Raw genomic sequence first — 17,187 nt, 5'->3', positions numbered from 1 at the left:
ATATATATATATATATATATATATATATATATATATATATATGCGTCTGTTATTTAAAAGTAAAAAAGGCTAAGCTTTAGGTAAATGAAAGTTCATAATAAAGAGAGGTGTTTGACCTGGTCAGCAGTCAGCTGCTTCTTTTGCCTGGCATCTAAACAGGGCTGAGTCACCTACAGCAGTCAATACCTTTTCTCTCTCTCTCTCTCTCTCTCTCTCTCTCTCTCTCTCTCTCTCTCTCTCTCTCTCTCACACACACACACACACACACACACACACACACACTTGGATGCATCAACACCATCAATCTTTAAGCCAATTACAGCCTCTGCCTCTAGGCTTTTCTCCACATCACACCTTGATTCTCGAGTGCTCTACACCTCTGTAGGCTCACACACAGTAAAGCATCATCAGCAGGCTCAAACTTGCTCCGGCGTTTCCTTTTCGAATTGCTTTGCAGCTGAAGAGGTCTAAAGTTTGAAAGGACGAAAGCCTAAAAGCATAATCTTTTAGTTTTTAAGGCCCAGCTTACAGAAACAGAGTGTGTGTGCTCTCTGTTGGCCTGAATGGGCACTGCACTTCCTCTCTGTCCACAGTCAAGTTGTAAAACAGCACATGGGATCATAATGTGATCAAATATATTATACCCAGTGCAGCTGAACACTAGGATTCTATTTGGACATGTTACTGTTTCTATAGTAACTCATACACAGGTACTTGTACAGTGGATGCTTCACATAATCTAAGACTAATAATACTAATCAGATTTTTTAAATCGTGTAGTTTAAGAAAGTAAAACGTATAATCGTTTTTTTCTTAGGAGACATTTATTTAAAATTTATAGAAGGAGTCTCAATTGTAAGTGTGTTGTAACAGTCACGTTGCTTGGTGAAGTTTATCAGCACAGGAAAGTCTTCAGGACAGAGGACTTAATGCTTTCTCTGTCAAATGACAAGCTGCAGGGGTTTTTTGGGTTTTTTTTGGTGGGGGGGTTTGAGAGAGAGAGAGAGAGAGAGAGAGAGAGAGAGAGAGAGAGAGAGCGCAACATAGAGAGAGAGCGACAGAGAGAGAGCGAGATAGAGAGAGCGAGAGCAACAGAGAGAGGCTGGTAAGAGAATGGCTGTTTATCGCAGCTGTAATGTAGGTAAGAACAGGAACTTGTCTCTCGGACATTCCACAACATTAAATCTAACTATAAACTGTTAAACAGCACGACGTTTCGTTCATAAAAAAATTAAACATTGTAATTGTTGGCAAATCAAAGTGGAATAACACGCTCCAGAGTGTGCTGTTATACGAAAATAATGCACTATATTTTTGTACTTTATTCTGAATGATTTTTGTATAACAGCATAGTCTGTCATATGTTATTGCTTATATAATTATTACTAACAAAAATCTGGAGTCTGCTAAATTATTATTAAATTATTACCTAAAACCCCAAGGCAATAAGATTTCACTGGAACGAAGAGGCCCAAACATGTCCCAGCATGACAATACCCCAGTGCACAAAGCGAGATCTTTACGGTTAACACATGGTTTGCCAATGTTAGTTTGGAAGAACTCAAGTGGCCTGCACAAAATCCTGTAATCAATTGTACTGAACACCTCCTCGCCTCACATCAGCGCTCGATCTCTTATTCTCTTGCTACTAAATGAGCACAAATCCCCACAGCCACGGTCCAAATCTAGTGGAAAGCTTTCTCAGAAGATTGGGGCTGTTATAGCAGCAAAGAGGGACCAACTCCATATTAATGCCCATGGTTTTAGAATAGGTTGTTCAATACACAAGATGTTTACATACTTTTGGCCATACAGTGTAATAATTCTGTGCATCATATCACACTATTTAAGAATGAACCAAGTATTAAGATGCACTAGATTTTAACAAGCTGGTGGCTCAGCAGAAATCTTTGATTCTGATACTGAGAGCGCGTAGCATGGTAGCTACAGCAGTGCCTGGGAGGTTTTTCTGCCATGTTCAGTAGCCTCAGCAGCATCAAATAACAAGTCTGAAGCTGAAACTTTGAGCTAGCATGCATCTGACTCTAAACGTGAGTGGGATTGGATAATGTTCCATAGCAAGAGCTCTGCATCTTGACACAAAAATACATTCATGTGCATCTTCTCAGAAGTATGAACACCTGAGCTCTTTATATCAATGTCTCCGTCATATACTAACTTGAAATAACCAGTACACCAGCATATACCATCCACCCATCCATTTTCCATACCGCTTTTCCTACACATGGGGTTATGGGGAGCCTGAAACCTTTCCCAGGGAACTCAGGGCTTGAGGTGGGGGACACCCTGGACAGGGTGCCAATCCATCGCAGGGTACAATCGCACACGCATTCATACACTACCGACAATTTAGAGATGCCAATCAGCCTACAACGAATGTCTTTGGACTTTGGGGAGGAAACCAGAGTACCCAGCGGAAACCCCCAAAGCACGGGGAGAACATGCAAACTCAAGGACACAGGGCGGAGGCAGAATTCAAACCCCCAACTGTGGAGATGCGAGGCAGATATGCTAACCTCTTAGGCACCGTGCCCCCCTCATACGCCAACCAGAATCAAGTTCATATTAGCTTATATTCTAAAGTTTATGTATTGTGTGATGAATTGTCCAATATATCCAATGGACCAACAGGTCAAAAACCATACACTGGGTGATTTCTTTGATTTATAAGACATATTGGTGAGTCATTACATGACGTATTGGTCATCAAAGAGAACACCAAGAACAGCTACTCTACTATGCACCTAAAGAGCTCATGGAGAAGTTTCTCTAATTTCTGGAAAGGTTCAATAGCTTGTAGTAGTATTTAGAATGATTAACACCTTTGAGACAGTTCAGTGATGTTTTACTTCATTATGGTTTTGCCAATAAGAGTAAACACACTAGGTTATAGTGTTATCATGTACACCAGAACATAAATTCAGGCATAGTTTAGTCTACTGTAAGAGTCAAAACCTAAAGCTCAAAACAAAGATATCATATTAAAAAAAAACTCTCATCTGCTTGTCATGACCTGTCCATGGTACTGGGAATTTACAATGTTGCCTTCAGGAATTTTGTATGAGGCGGGGCTGATGCGCCTGCTGTTGACCATTTGCTGGTTAACCTGTAAATGTCATGAGAAATAGATATTTAAAATGAGCAGCTGTTTACTTACTACTAACAAAGTAAGGGGAAAACACATGCACTCATAAATCTACACACAAACATAGCGGAAGAGCTACACTTACTCTGGGTGGCTTACTTCATGTCAAGTCAAGTCAAGTCAAGTGGGCTTTTATTGTCATTCCTCTACATAGCTTGTATACACTGGAATGAAATGACATTTCTTCGAGACCATGGTGCAACAAGGAACAGTATGCAAGACTACAAAGTGCAAATACACAACAGTGTGAGACGAGTGCAAAACAATAAATACACAGAACAAAACAATAAATACGTAGGACAATAGATACACAGAACATGGACTGTAAACTAAACATGGGCTGTAACCTGTAAACATGCACCGTAAACTGTAAACATGGACTGTAAACATGGGCTGTAAACTGTAAACATGGATTGTAAACATGGGCTGTAAACTGTAAGTATGGACTGTAAATGGTAAACATGGTCTGTAAACTGTAAACATGGACTGTAAACATGGGCTGTAAATGGTAAATATGGGCTGTAACCTGTAAACATGGACTGTAAACATGGGCTGTAAATGGTAAACATGGACTATAAACATGGACTGTATACATGGTCTGTAAACTGTAAGCTATTTTGTTCCAGCACAAGTTTAGCAGCAATACTGGCAGCAAAAACGAGTTCCATAGTATAAACTGATCAAATATAGCTTATCCTTTACATGATGAGTGAGATTATCAGAGTGATAAATGAATCCCTGTAAAAGCTGTTAGACTTCTACCCTTTACTTCATGCCTTGAGGCAGCTTTGCATCTCGGACCCATAAATAAACTCTAATGAGTTCTAATTAGTGCAAAACTCCTGGAAAGTCATTCTGGAGGTTTTTTCACAACAGCTGTGCAATGAGTTGGACATGCTTTCAATTTAATGATTCATTGCTTCTTAAAGTTAGCAACTTCAAGCCTCATTCACACGCCATCAAGATCAAAAGGGAAAATGTGCCTATTAAAGGACCGCGTTGGTCACGCGGCTCACTGTGCCTACAGCACGCACAGCCTGCTCTCTCCAACACAATGTGGAACACAGCCTGCAGGCCAATGTTGTTTCAGGATCTTCTCCAAGCAGAACAGAACATAAGAGAAAAAGAGAAAGTGAGAGAGAGAGAGAGAGAGAGAGAGAGAGAGAGAGAGTCAAGAAGAATGTTGTCTTTGTGATTCCTCCATATTTTCCTTTCCAGTAATTTCCAATAGAGGGCAGCAGTGAACACTCAAAATTCTTCTCACTCTCTAATAAGCATATACCATTACAGACCTAAGCAATGTGCATGTGCGTGTTGATGCTTTCTCCAAGTTACTATAAATAATACAATGTGAATACAATTGACGTTGATTCTGTGTAACTGGTGAATTTGTTACACTGTAAAGAACACTGTTCACATAGTAGCTGTAAATGTTTTTCTTTCCTTTATTAAAACGCCATAGCCTGTGAATGTTATGCCATTGTGTTCAGATGCACTGAGCACATTAATCAAACAAGAAAGAATAATAAGGCATGCTCAAACAGATGTTCACAAGCAGCAAAGAACAAAAAACAGAGCTTAAGGGCAACGGAGATAGTAATATGACAAAGATGACATAGATGTGTGTGTGTTATTGTCACCCTTGGTAAATATGAGCAAAGAAGGCTGTGAAAAATTGTCTTTATTGTTTAACCTTTTGATCTTTTGTTAAAAAACAATTAACTGAAATACTCTGCTTTCATGGATATCAAACAATTGCAAACACAACACAGGTTTATTTATTTTTTAAATCTTTGATAAATAAATATTGGCACCCTTTTAGTCAATACTTTGTGCTACCTTCCTTTGCCAAAATAGCAGCTCTGAATCTTCTCCTATAATGCCTGATGAGGTTGGAGAATACATGGCAAGGGATCTGAGATCATTCCTCCATACAGAATCTCTCCAGATCCTTCAAATTTTGAGGTTCATGCTGGTGGTCTCTCCTCTTCAGTTCACCACACAGGTTTTCTATGGGGTTCGAATCAGGGAACACCATATGGCTACTGCTCTGTGTGTGCCAAAAAGCTGTATTTTGGTTTCAAAATAGGAATAAGAATCTTAAAATATGAATCTTGTCAGCTACTTGACTGCAGCTCACACTGCATGACTCGATCTCTTGACACAACACTGAAAATCACATCACATCACAAACATGATCACACTTTGTAATACCTTGCAATGCTGCTGAACACAATGAGTGACTGTCCAATGTTAAATTCCACTAACAGGGATGCAGCAAGTAGGGGTGTGAGGCTGCTGAAGCAACCGCTAACATAATAATAATAATATATAGATAAACACATGAAGAAATAAACAAACTTTAAAAATTATTCTTTAGAGTATTTTTGTTTTAGTTTATATTTCAGAGATAGTATTCCTCTTATACTACAGTGATACACACACAGTAAAATGTCCCAGTGTGGTTATACTAAAAATAAGCACTCTTGGAACACTGCTCATCTAATTAGTGAACCATAACTACCTGTTGTATAATAAGCTTTTTAACTGTTTAATCTTTAAAAAAAAAAAAAAAAAAAAAAACACCCATGAGACGCTTCGAGTCTTCAAGACAGAGGAGTGTATGCTTTTTTCCTCATTAAAATGACAAGCTGGGGTTTTCTTTAAGGGATGTCACGATACCAAAAATCTAGTAATCGGTACTGATACCACCAAAAGTACACGAAACTCGATACCAAAGTCAATACCACGCTGTGGTATAAAAAAAATAAAATAAATTAAAATAAATTAAAAACTCTCCTGGAGGACATCCTCCTCTGGCTAATACTGGCAGAAAGAGAGAGGGTGGGGGTATTTTAGTTATCAAACACTGTCTGACAAGCTGAGCGGAAGCTACAGTGGAGGTGCACTCCTAAACACACACACACACACACACACACACACACACACACACACACACACACACACACACACACACACACGCACGCACACACACAGACGCATGACTTATACTCTGAATGCAAGCATTAGTTTAAATTCACTGATATGGTGGCAGCCCAAAAAGATTTATTAAAGCCATTAACATTTGAATAATTATTAGTGACATTAGGCTACATTTAGCTGACAGGACACGGGCTGAATGGTGATGATGATGGCCCATTAGGAGGTAGTTTATAACACTGCAATGTGTTAGCTTCGTTAACAAATAACTGGCTATCGCTAACATTACATGGAGCATAACATTAGCTGGTTTCACGCCACAATGCCAGCTGCCTCAAACAAACATAATATAGGACCCGTCTTTCAGGTACTTCGCCAAATTCCAGGTGTTTCCTCGCTTTGTTTGAAATGAACTATAGCATCGGTTGCACACCGGCTTCAGAGCATCAATTAAATGTTTGTTGTCATCCGCCTCAAAAGCGAAGTATTTCCATATTCCACACCACCTTTCCTCTCAACGAGTCAGGGCGGAGGTAAACTTCTGTAGTTTTTCCCTTGTGTTTGTAGGCGTTCTTCTTCTTCTTCTTCACCACTTGTGGACCGACTAAAACACGTGCGCGTATTTGCTGCCCCCTTCAGGTCCAGAAGAATTGCAACAAACAGTACCTTCATTACAATCAGTACTAACACTACTGCAGAAAAACAAGTACCATCACGTTTTAAGAATGTTGGTACCAACTTGGTACCGAAGTATCGGTTCTCATGACATCCCTAGTTTCTTTTATCTCTAACTTTAAAAATAAAAAATAAAAAAATCTGAAGAAAGGAGATCCTGGTGAATGACTGTATATTGTTATTATTACCTAACCAATGACAGAACTAACATCCGTGTTGGAAAACCTACTCATTTTCACAAAGCACCTACAGTACAGTCAAGAGTTCTTCCATAAACGCTAAATAAATGTCTCCTTTCAGAAAACTTCACCATATCGATGATTATATGCTTTTCTTTGTTTAAAAAATGTCTGGAAGACTGTCAAGCTGTTGGCAAGCCTGAAAGGCATTACCAAATATTCATTGTTCCTTGTAAGTCTTCTATTTATCACATTCACTGGGGCTTGCAGGTGGAACTGCTCCCAAAAGGCTCCTAAGACTGTAGTTAGCTAACTCTTATAAATGCAGCTCTGGGCATGATCTTTTCCTACACAGCGCTAACACAACTGATGACATAACCTTTCTGTATTCTACTTCCAAATGATAAGGTTCATCTGAAGACAAGGGTCAGTGGCTTTATGGGACATGCTTGTTGTGCTTCTCTGTGTTGAATGATTCTGCAATTATTCTTCAAGTGAAACCTCTTAATCCAGATTAGAGAGAATAGCTTTTAATCTTCTGATAAACTGTAAGTAGAACCTCCTTGTTCAACTAGTTCTCTACAGTGAGCCCCCTGCCATAAGACTGATCGTCTCCCAGTGTCTTCTCTACCGCTTTCTTGATGATCGAATATCCTAGAATCAGGAATGGTCAAGAATGTCTAGTCTATACAGAAATGGATTTTTGTTGATCTCAGGTGTGACAAGTGAGAACGGATACAACGTGTTGGAGCATTTTGTGGAAAAAAGAGGGTTCTAGCCTGAAGTGAGCACTGGGTTATATGTCATGTGGAATATCTCATAGCATTGGAAGATGGCAAGATGCTGTATTCAATGCTGCTATGCCCCGAGGAGAGTACCTTGTTGGCTCAATGTGACTAAAAAAAATCAGAATGTATGCCTTTAGAGATGTTACATCATCATACTGAAATCATTGGATTATCCTACTGAAAAGGCAACAGCTGTTGCCTTTGGTCCTGTCTCTTCAGTAACCCAGTTCTTAACCCAGCGCGCACACACACAAAAACAGATACAACATAAAAGTAAACTGAACATCAAAACCCTTCAGTTCAGCTCGAGAACAGCTTCACAGTAGCCCTCACACAATACTCTTTAGCCAGATGCATGAACAAAATAGCAGTACGCTTTCAGTGCTGTAACATGTGAATTCTTACATACTGCAATTCTCGTAGATCATAGAGGAATCAACACCCAATGAGAGGTGCAGTTCACTGGACTTACTTAGTCACTGTCACATACACTAGCAAGTATTTAGTCTCAGGTGACTTAGGTATGTGTCCATGATGCCATGTATCCTAACAAAATGTCCAGGTCCTCTGGCACAAAAACAGCCCCAAAACATTAAAGAGCCACCACCATATTTAACCGTGGGCATGAGATACTTTTCCATATGGCTACCTCTCTGTGTACACCAAAACCATTTCTGGTGTTTATTGCCAAAAAGCTCTATTTTGGTTTCATCTGACTATAGAACCCGATCCCATTTGAAGTTCCAGTAGTGTCTGGCAAACTGAAGATCCTGGAGTTTGTTTTTGGATGAGAGTAGAGGCTTTTTTCTTGAAAAACTTCCAAACCATCCTCTTCACAGTGCCTTCAGAAAATATAGACACACGCCCAATTCCAGGCTGATTTCCAGTTGACTGGAACTTCTTAATTATTGCCCTGATGGTGGAAATGGGCATTTTCAATGCTTGTGCTATTTTCTTATAGCCACTTCCAATTTTGTGAAGCTCAACAACCTTTTGCTGCACATCACAGCTATATTCCTTGGTCTTACCTATCGTTATGACTGACTAAGGGAATCTCTCCTATGTGTTGCCTCATATTTATACCCCTGTGAAACAGGAAGTCATGGTTGAACAATTTCCTGTTCCTAGTCACCCAGGTGTACTAAATTAAAAATATCAATGTGAATATACTTCAAATATATTTTTCTCATATGAATTCATAGGGCTGCCAATAATCGTTGCACACCTATATTTAATAAAGATATTTGAATTTTTGTGAATTTTTTAAACAAAAGATTAAACAATAAAGACAATTTTTCACAGCCTTCTTTGCTCATATTAACCAAGGGTGCCAATATTAGTGGAGGGCACTGTATATCAACAAGATTTTTTGAAAGCTAATTGAAATTTGAGTTTGTTTATCAGGTACATCTGTCTGATTATGTTGCTTTCTCAGTGCCTGCTGCAAATTCTCATGCAAGAAATGTCCTGGAGTATACCAGGAGAACCAAGAGACCCAACTTTCAAACCTGGCTTTCATAAACTCACAGGATTTGACAGGAAATTGTTGGATTCAGCCTTTACTAGCCATAATGCTATTTTTCAATGCTCTTTTATATGCTTACTAAACATCTGTTTTGTCAACAAAAGACAAAATTCTGTCAGTCAGTAAAGATCATAGAAACGAATGCACAATCAAGCAAACGCCGCAATATTCGGAGGAGCCTGCAGTTGTTTTTGCAAAATTACCGCAAATTTTCCACAGATTTGCTCCAAAAATGCATCATGTGACATCATCACAACGTACATTCAGCTAAAGCCCGCTTCCATTCGTGTGCATGAACACGAGTACAGCTAAATGGTCTCATTTTGCCAACGAACATCACTGCGAAAGACCATGCAAAACAATTTCACGCAATTCAAGTAGTTTTCCGCAAGAAAAGCACAAAAAACTTTGCAAGTTGCGTCACAAATTTTGAAAGAAAGAAAAAAACGCAGCAAAACCAAGCATTTTTGGCTGCAACAATCACAAAATAAAACCTCCACCAAATCCTGTACGGACTGCTGAATAAGCTTTGGCGATACCACAGGAAATGGATAATTTGCTTTTTGTCATATAGACAGATGAAGCTAGGCCTCTGTTTCGGTCTCTGCTGAGATTCATCATTGTCTGTGTGCATTTGAGTGAACACCATGAAGCAATCCTTATTAATAACAAAATGTACAATTTAGTCATACTGCCAAGAAAGTAGAGTCAAGTGATAATTGGCAAACCACCAAGGAAAAAGTATCTAAAACAACAAAGCAATCAATCTGGCAACTCTATTGTACTCAAATTTTTGTTAAAAATAAAAAGCTCATTCTCTACAATAGATTGTATTGTTCCTGAGCTAAGTCATCAGAGTAGTAGCCAGAGAGTAGCCAAAACAACATAATCACATTATCTCAATTACTTCGAATGTAAATTATTGATATAAAATAAAAATACAGTGTTCCTATCTGTTATCAGAATGTGTTATGCTGTGCTGCGACACAGCATGAGCAGCAGTTCTATAAACTGTAGTTGGCTGGCTCACATGTCTCAGATGGAGCATGTGTTGTCCCCACCCTGCCTGGCTGGTAGGTGCCATGTGATAAGGGAGAGTTAGCCAGTGTGTGGGAATTGGCTCTACCAAATTAGGGGGAAAACATGGGGGAAATACACAAACAAACAAACAAAAACAAATAAATAAATAAAACACATATTCACGAATATATATATATATATATATATATATATATATATATATATATATATATATATATATATACACATACATACACACACACATATTTGTTTACACACACACATTACATATATATATATATATATATATATATATATATATATATATATATATATATATACACACACACACACACACACACACACACACATATACATACTTGCAGACATACATACATATACACACACATTTTATATATATATATATATATATATATATATATATATATATATATATATATATATATATATATATGAGACCCCACATGTGGTGTCTTTACTCTACATTCTTATTAGTGAAGACAGTCTATATGGTGAAAAGTTTCTGCACGACAGTATGTGCTTATTGAACATCCCATTCCAGATTTTGTTCCCCTTTGCTGGTATAACAACCTCCACTCTTCTGAGAAGGCTTTCCACTGGATTCGAGAGCGCGGCTGTGGGGATTTCTGCTCATTCAGCCACAAGAGCATTAGAGTGTTCAGGTGCTGATGTCAAGTGAGGAGGTCTGGGTGCAGTCGGTGTTCCAGTTCATCTCAAAGGTGTTCAGTGAGGTTGAGGTCAGGGTTCTGTGCAGGACACTCGAGTTCTTCCACTCCAACCTCAGCAAACCATGTCTTCATGGAGCTTTGAACACTTTGAGCACTTTGAGCACAGGGGCATTGTCATGCTGGAACATAATTCGGGCCTCTTAAGTCCACTGAAGACAAACTGTAATGCTACAGGATATAAAGATATTCTATATAATTATGTGCTTCCAATTCGTGGCAACAGTTTGGAGTGATGGTTAGGTGTGATGGTCAGGTGTCAACATTCTTTTGGCCACATAGTGTATAAGACACCCAGCTGCAAGTGAGCCCACTTCATGGTTTGAGGCTTGAGACCACTCAAACCTGATAAACATGGTGTAGAACTGAGGATTCTGAATCTGGTCTTGATCTTTTACAATCTCTGACAAGACCAAGGTCTCCTTTCAGAATGCTGAAAGTAATGATCAGTATTTACATCAGCAGCATTCTGTGCTCTTAACCGCCAAGTCTTTTTAGGGTTGGATTATAAGTAACATCACTTTACACTTATTGGACTATCACTGCGAACGTGAGAGACTGACTTCTCCGAACGGCTTCACATTGTTTTCCGATCGTCTGAAGGCTTCGGAAACATGTTCAAAGGGAACATAAACGAGCTAGCGAGATACTGTATGTCATTTTGCTAGTAATCGGGGGTGGGGGGGTGGGTGAGGTGTTATTTCTCTTTTTTTAAACTCCAAACACTTTTAAATGAGACTAAACACTTGTAGAACTATATGACTGGGAGGACACTGGACATCCAATTAGTCAAAGAAATTAATGGAGACCATAATTAATTTTTTCCCCTATTGCATCATAACTAATTCACATAAAATTGAGAAAACTGGACTCGTGCAACAAAATGTTGTACTGTTGTCACGTCACTTGTCGCTGTTCCCCACACCCGATCTCTGTGTTGAAAAATTACACAGGAAATGAATAGTCGCCTGCTGCTTAGCTAGTGTGAATCCTGCAGTCATACAGGGTTATGAATTTAATGCCAGCAAGATACTCTAGATCAGGGGTGGGCAATCTTATCCAGAAAGGGCCGGTGTGGGTGCAGGTTTTCATTCCAACCAAGCAGAAGCCACACCTGAATCTACTGAAAGCCAAGATCAACTGATTAAATAGGTGGAATCAGGTGTGGCTCCTGCTTGGTTGGAATGAGAACCTGCACCCACACTGGCCCTTTCCGAATAAGATTGCCCACCCCTGCTCTAGATGCTAAGAGCTAACTTTATGTGGAGCACAGGTTGTATTTACCTGTGATCAAAACTGTATATGCACCCATCCATCCATCCATTCATCCATCCATTTTCCCTACCGCTTATCCTACACAGGGTTGTGGGGGTGCCTGGAACCTGTCCCAGGGAAAACGGGGCACAAGGCAGTGGACACTCTGGATGGGGTGTCAACCTTTCACAGGGCACAAACACACATTGATTCATTCACACTGGAAATACCAATCAGCCTACAACACGTCTTTGGACTGGGGGAGGAAATCGGAGAACCTGGAGGAAACCCCTGAAGCACAGGGAGACCATGCAAACTCCACACACACAGGGCGGAGACAGGATTCAAACCCCCAACCCCGGCAAACGTGCTAACGACTAAGCCAACATGCCGTCCTGTATATGCACCCATCGACTCTTTTTCATTATTATTATTTTTTTCTTAATTAGGGGTTAGTGATTGTTTATGGTCTGGGTCTGAGTGTCAGGGGTGTGTCGTGTCTGTCTGTCTGTGGGATCAGTATTGTCGCCTACATCAGTTCAGTGAAGGTCTATTCCAGTTCAGCAGTTTATTCCAGCACATTCTGGACTGGAGCGCGAGAGAGTGGCGGGAAACAGGGAATCACCTTAACGGCTGCCCGCTGACGTCACTGTCCACACCGACCAGTTTCCAGCAACCCTGCGCGAGCGTATAATACGTTCCGGGCTTTTTTTGTTGTTGTTGTTGTTGTTTTTTACACACGCGTCTCCTTGATGCTTCTCCCAGAACTCATGTCTGACACACACACACACACACACACACACACGCGCGCGCGCCCAGTTCAACTCAGCTGCTCCGTCCTAAACCGCTGAACTGCGCGGTGTGTGTCTGATCTGTGGTGCAGCGGTGCAGGCGGACATACTACCGAGTACGGTAGACGGAGAGCGTAAGTCTCGTGCACAGCCCACGTCCTGTCCTGTCACGTCGTGTCGTGTCCTGTCATGTCATGTCACCCCTCCATCCCCTAACCCTGTATGTACAATGTATTCATTTCTTTCGGTGTGGATATAGACTGTATTTATATGTAAACAACAGCGATATGAAACGTAAACACGAACACGGAAGAAATAAACATACCCACAAACTGCCTCCGTTGCCATGAGCAACTTCCGACTCGCTCCGCTCCGGCCATTACTGCAGCCTGGAATACTGAGCTGTACAGCTGAACGATCGCCTGTATGTGTGTGTGTGTGTGTGTGTGTGTGTGACATGGCCGTTAAAGGTCTGTATACAGCCAGAGATCCGACACTGTCCACATTAACAGCCCTGTGATGTTGACTGCATCACTCGCTGTCGGACACAAACACACACAAGTCGCACCGCGAACCGACCGCCGCCCCTCATTACTTGCCTTCGATGGTGAGTCGTCTTGTCTTTCTTCCCTTTCGGCCTCCTTTTTCGAGCCTGGATAGCCATCACTGGAGGAGGGTGCGAAGAGGAGAGAGATTGGAGACAGCACCGGGGGAGGAGCGGGTGAGAACAGAGGGAACAAGGCGATAAGCTAGCTGTTCGGTCAAAGCATCTTTTTCAACCGAAAGCTCGCTCTCTCTCTCGCGCGCGCACACACAGACACAGACACACACACACACACACACACACACACACACACACACACACACACTTTCTGGTTGAGCAAGAAGCTTCTAAAACGCTCTACCAGCGTTAACAGATAGTTTGTTGATTCGTAAAAGAAATAAGGTTTCCTCTACCTTTTCTGGAGCTCATGATGTCCTCAGTGCTCGCGGTCGGGGCAGCGATGGCCCGCTTCTCTCGCCAGTCTCGCCGGAGGAGGATACGCGCTCCCGGTAGCCAAGGCGCGCGCACTTAGGTGAAGTGTCGCTCGAGAACGAATCGACTCTTTTGTGAACGAATCGACTGTTTGAATTTATATGGTAAATTAATGCAAAACCACTAATTGTTTTTGTGGGGTTTTTTTTGCCAAATTAAGGCAAAACTAGGGAAGCACTAAGAGGCCATGCATTGTTATTGATCACGAAAAAAACAATAAACAATAAATAATAATAATAAAATAATAATAAAATAATAATAATGTATGGCATCTTAGTTCTCCCCTAGTTTGCCTTAATTTACCAAACAACAACAACAACAGCATCTATTGGTATTGCATTCATTTCCCATTTAAATTCAAAGAGTCGATTAGTCGAGCATCAAACACCAATGGATTTTCTGTAAAAATTGCTACCATAGTATTCATTTTGCACGGAAGCTCTAAGAGGTTATGCATTGTTATTGATCACGAGAAAAGAAGAAAGAAAGAAAAATAATAGTAATAATGCATGGCCTCTTAGGGCTTATAGCGATGTTTACAGAAAATTCATTAATGTTCGATGCTGTTAATCACATCCTGTGCGACCCCTTCGGCCCAGCATACTGATGCATGACAGTGTAGTGTTTTGGGCAGTCACAAGAATTTTAACAAATTGTTGGCTATAAGAAGCACAGTGCAAAGAAATGTTATTATGTTAACTAGATGCACAATATCCCTAGATGCACAATATCCCTAGCTTCGCCTGTTATTTAACATAGCTAAATATTGTGCGTGAACCGTTTGGTACCAGAAAGAGCCGACTCTTACTGCTGAGTTGAGTCAGTTGTTCTGATTCACTAAAAAGAGCCGGAATTCCCAACATGAGCGCTCACAGAGAGACGGGCACGCGCGTTATCTGTGTTCCGGCTCTCATAATCAAATGCTACAGGCGGTGAGTTTTCTCCGCACATGTGAGCTCCGTGTGAACACGTAAAATTTCATTAAGTAGCTGTAGGTTGCATTTGAAGCCAAGGCAACTTCATATCGCACATTCATTCATACATCTTACCATTCGCACCAGAACCAGCAGGCTCCCAGCTTCTTCTCCACAACCTTCACCCTGCTGAACTCTACACTACACCGTTAGGCCACTGATGTTTTACTGCATGTATTCATCCTGCAGCTCTATTCTATACTGTATATTCATTAGCTATATATAATTGTAGTTTCATAGTATATATCCTAGGACCTAGGTTATCCTTATATACGTTGTATATTATCCATGGATAATCTGGGTACTGTTGAATATACAGTGTACTCATCTCTTACATATATTTATGACTAATACTTGTGTGTGTGTGTGTGTGTGTGTGTGTGTGTGTGTGTGTGTGTGTGTGTGTGTGTGTGTGTGTAAGCTTTTCTATTATAACCTAGTGTAAATTATCACTCATACTGTTATCTACTCAATAGCTAGTGCACACATATTCACTGCCCATAGCCTTGTTCTTTATATATACTCAGCAAGTATTGCACCAGATTTGTCAGTTCTCGCTGTGAGACGTTACTCCACTTCCACCAAGGTATTTGCAAGTTCTCGATCACGTCTGGGGGGGACACATGGTTACATGTAATTTTCCACTGCAAGGATGATCAGCTGTCCTTCCTGTCTCCCTGTAGCACTGTCTTAGGCGTCTTACATTACAGACATTACAGTTTATTGCTCTGGACACATCTGCAGACCTCATGCCTCCCTGCAGAAGGCCTATGCCATGTTCCCGCGTGTGAGCAGGAACCCTAGGCATCTTTCTTAGGGTGTTTTTCAGAGTCAGTGGAAAGGTCTCTTTAGTGTTTATTATAACTGTGACCTTAACTGCCTACCACCTGTAAACTGTTGGTGTCTTAAGGACTGTTCCACAGGTGCATGTGCAATAATTGAACAAGCATGAAAAACATTGTTTAAACCCTTTCCAATGAAGATCTGCAAAGCTTATTTGGATTTTACAAAATTATCTTGAAAATACAGTCTCCTGAAAAAGGGATGTTTCTTTTTTGCTGAGTATATATATATATATATATATATATATATATATATATATATATATATATATATAGTGTGTGTGTGTATAGCTCTCAAATTATCTATCTATCTATCTATCTATCTATCTATCTATCTATCTATCTAAGCCATCCAACAACATCATTTAATAAACTATGGGGTGTTTCATGTATTGAATGGGCAGTAAACGTGTGAAATAAAGCGAGATTTGAATAACGTTTGGGGTATATAGTTCCACAGCTCCACCTCCTGGAGAAAACATATCATTGGGTCCCAAAGTTGTGTGATTTTTATTTGCCAGACTCATGTTGTACTGAGATCACGGTAAAAAAAAAAAAAAAAAAATATATATATATATATATATATATATATATATATATATATATATATATATATATATATATATATATATATATAAACACAAAATAAAACCCTATCCACACTATCATAGTGCTTATACTCATTATAAGCGTAATTGACTGTTGGTGTGATGTGGGTGGAAAGTTCAGGAATAAAAGTAAACAGTGGCTACAATAGGTAAACATGATGGCATTCAAATTCGTCCTCCTTTCTGTGTAACTTCAAGGCTATTGTCTAGCTACATTAATAAAAACCTAAACATAATGAAATTGTGCAACTAATCAAATAATCAATAGTGCAAATAATCAAAGAATAATTTTAATAACTAAATTAATGTTTAAATTAAAAGTGCACTTTTTATACATGAATACATCTAACTCTTCTACATCTACATGGTTTTCTAACCTTTCAACTTACAATATAGTACAACAAATGTCAGAACATAGCAATAATTATTACAAATCTACATCAATAGAAGGAATAACAATAGTTAACTGGAACATTTAACAATATCACCATAGTTCAAAGAAGAATAATAACTTAAAAAAGAAGAAAATAAACAAGAAAGTAAGAAAAAACGAAGGAAGAGGGCAACTTAAAGAATTACACATCCATTAAACTGAAGAGTTTGATGGCCATGCAAATTGGAC

General features: G+C 39.8%; 1 protein-coding gene across 3 annotated transcripts in view; it reads right to left on the bottom strand.

Moving 5' to 3' along the window:
* srpk2 (SRSF protein kinase 2) overlaps window positions 1-14,179 on the bottom strand; it is a 61,657-nt gene extending 47,478 nt beyond the window's left edge. For 2 of the 3 annotated variants that reach the window (XM_017484938.3, XM_047159967.2), the window contains exons 1-2: window positions 14,063-14,179; window positions 13,705-13,771 (exon numbers count right to left, since the gene is read on the bottom strand). In XM_017484938.3, the coding sequence (XP_017340427.2) occupies window positions 13,705-13,771; window positions 14,063-14,078 (83 nt within the window). In that variant the 5' untranslated portion in view covers window positions 14,079-14,179. The remainder of the gene's footprint in view (window positions 1-13,704; window positions 13,772-14,062) is intronic. The other variant, XM_053686013.1, reaches the window with a different exon arrangement.
* Between the last annotated feature and the right edge of the window lie 3,008 nt (window positions 14,180-17,187).

The sequence above is a fragment of the Ictalurus punctatus genome, chromosome 14, assembly GCF_001660625.3.
Source record: "Ictalurus punctatus breed USDA103 chromosome 14, Coco_2.0, whole genome shotgun sequence".
Lineage (NCBI taxonomy): Eukaryota > Metazoa > Chordata > Actinopteri > Siluriformes > Ictaluridae > Ictalurus > Ictalurus punctatus.
Note: the sequence above shows the minus strand (reverse complement) of the source record. Positions and strands in the feature narration are given on the sequence as shown.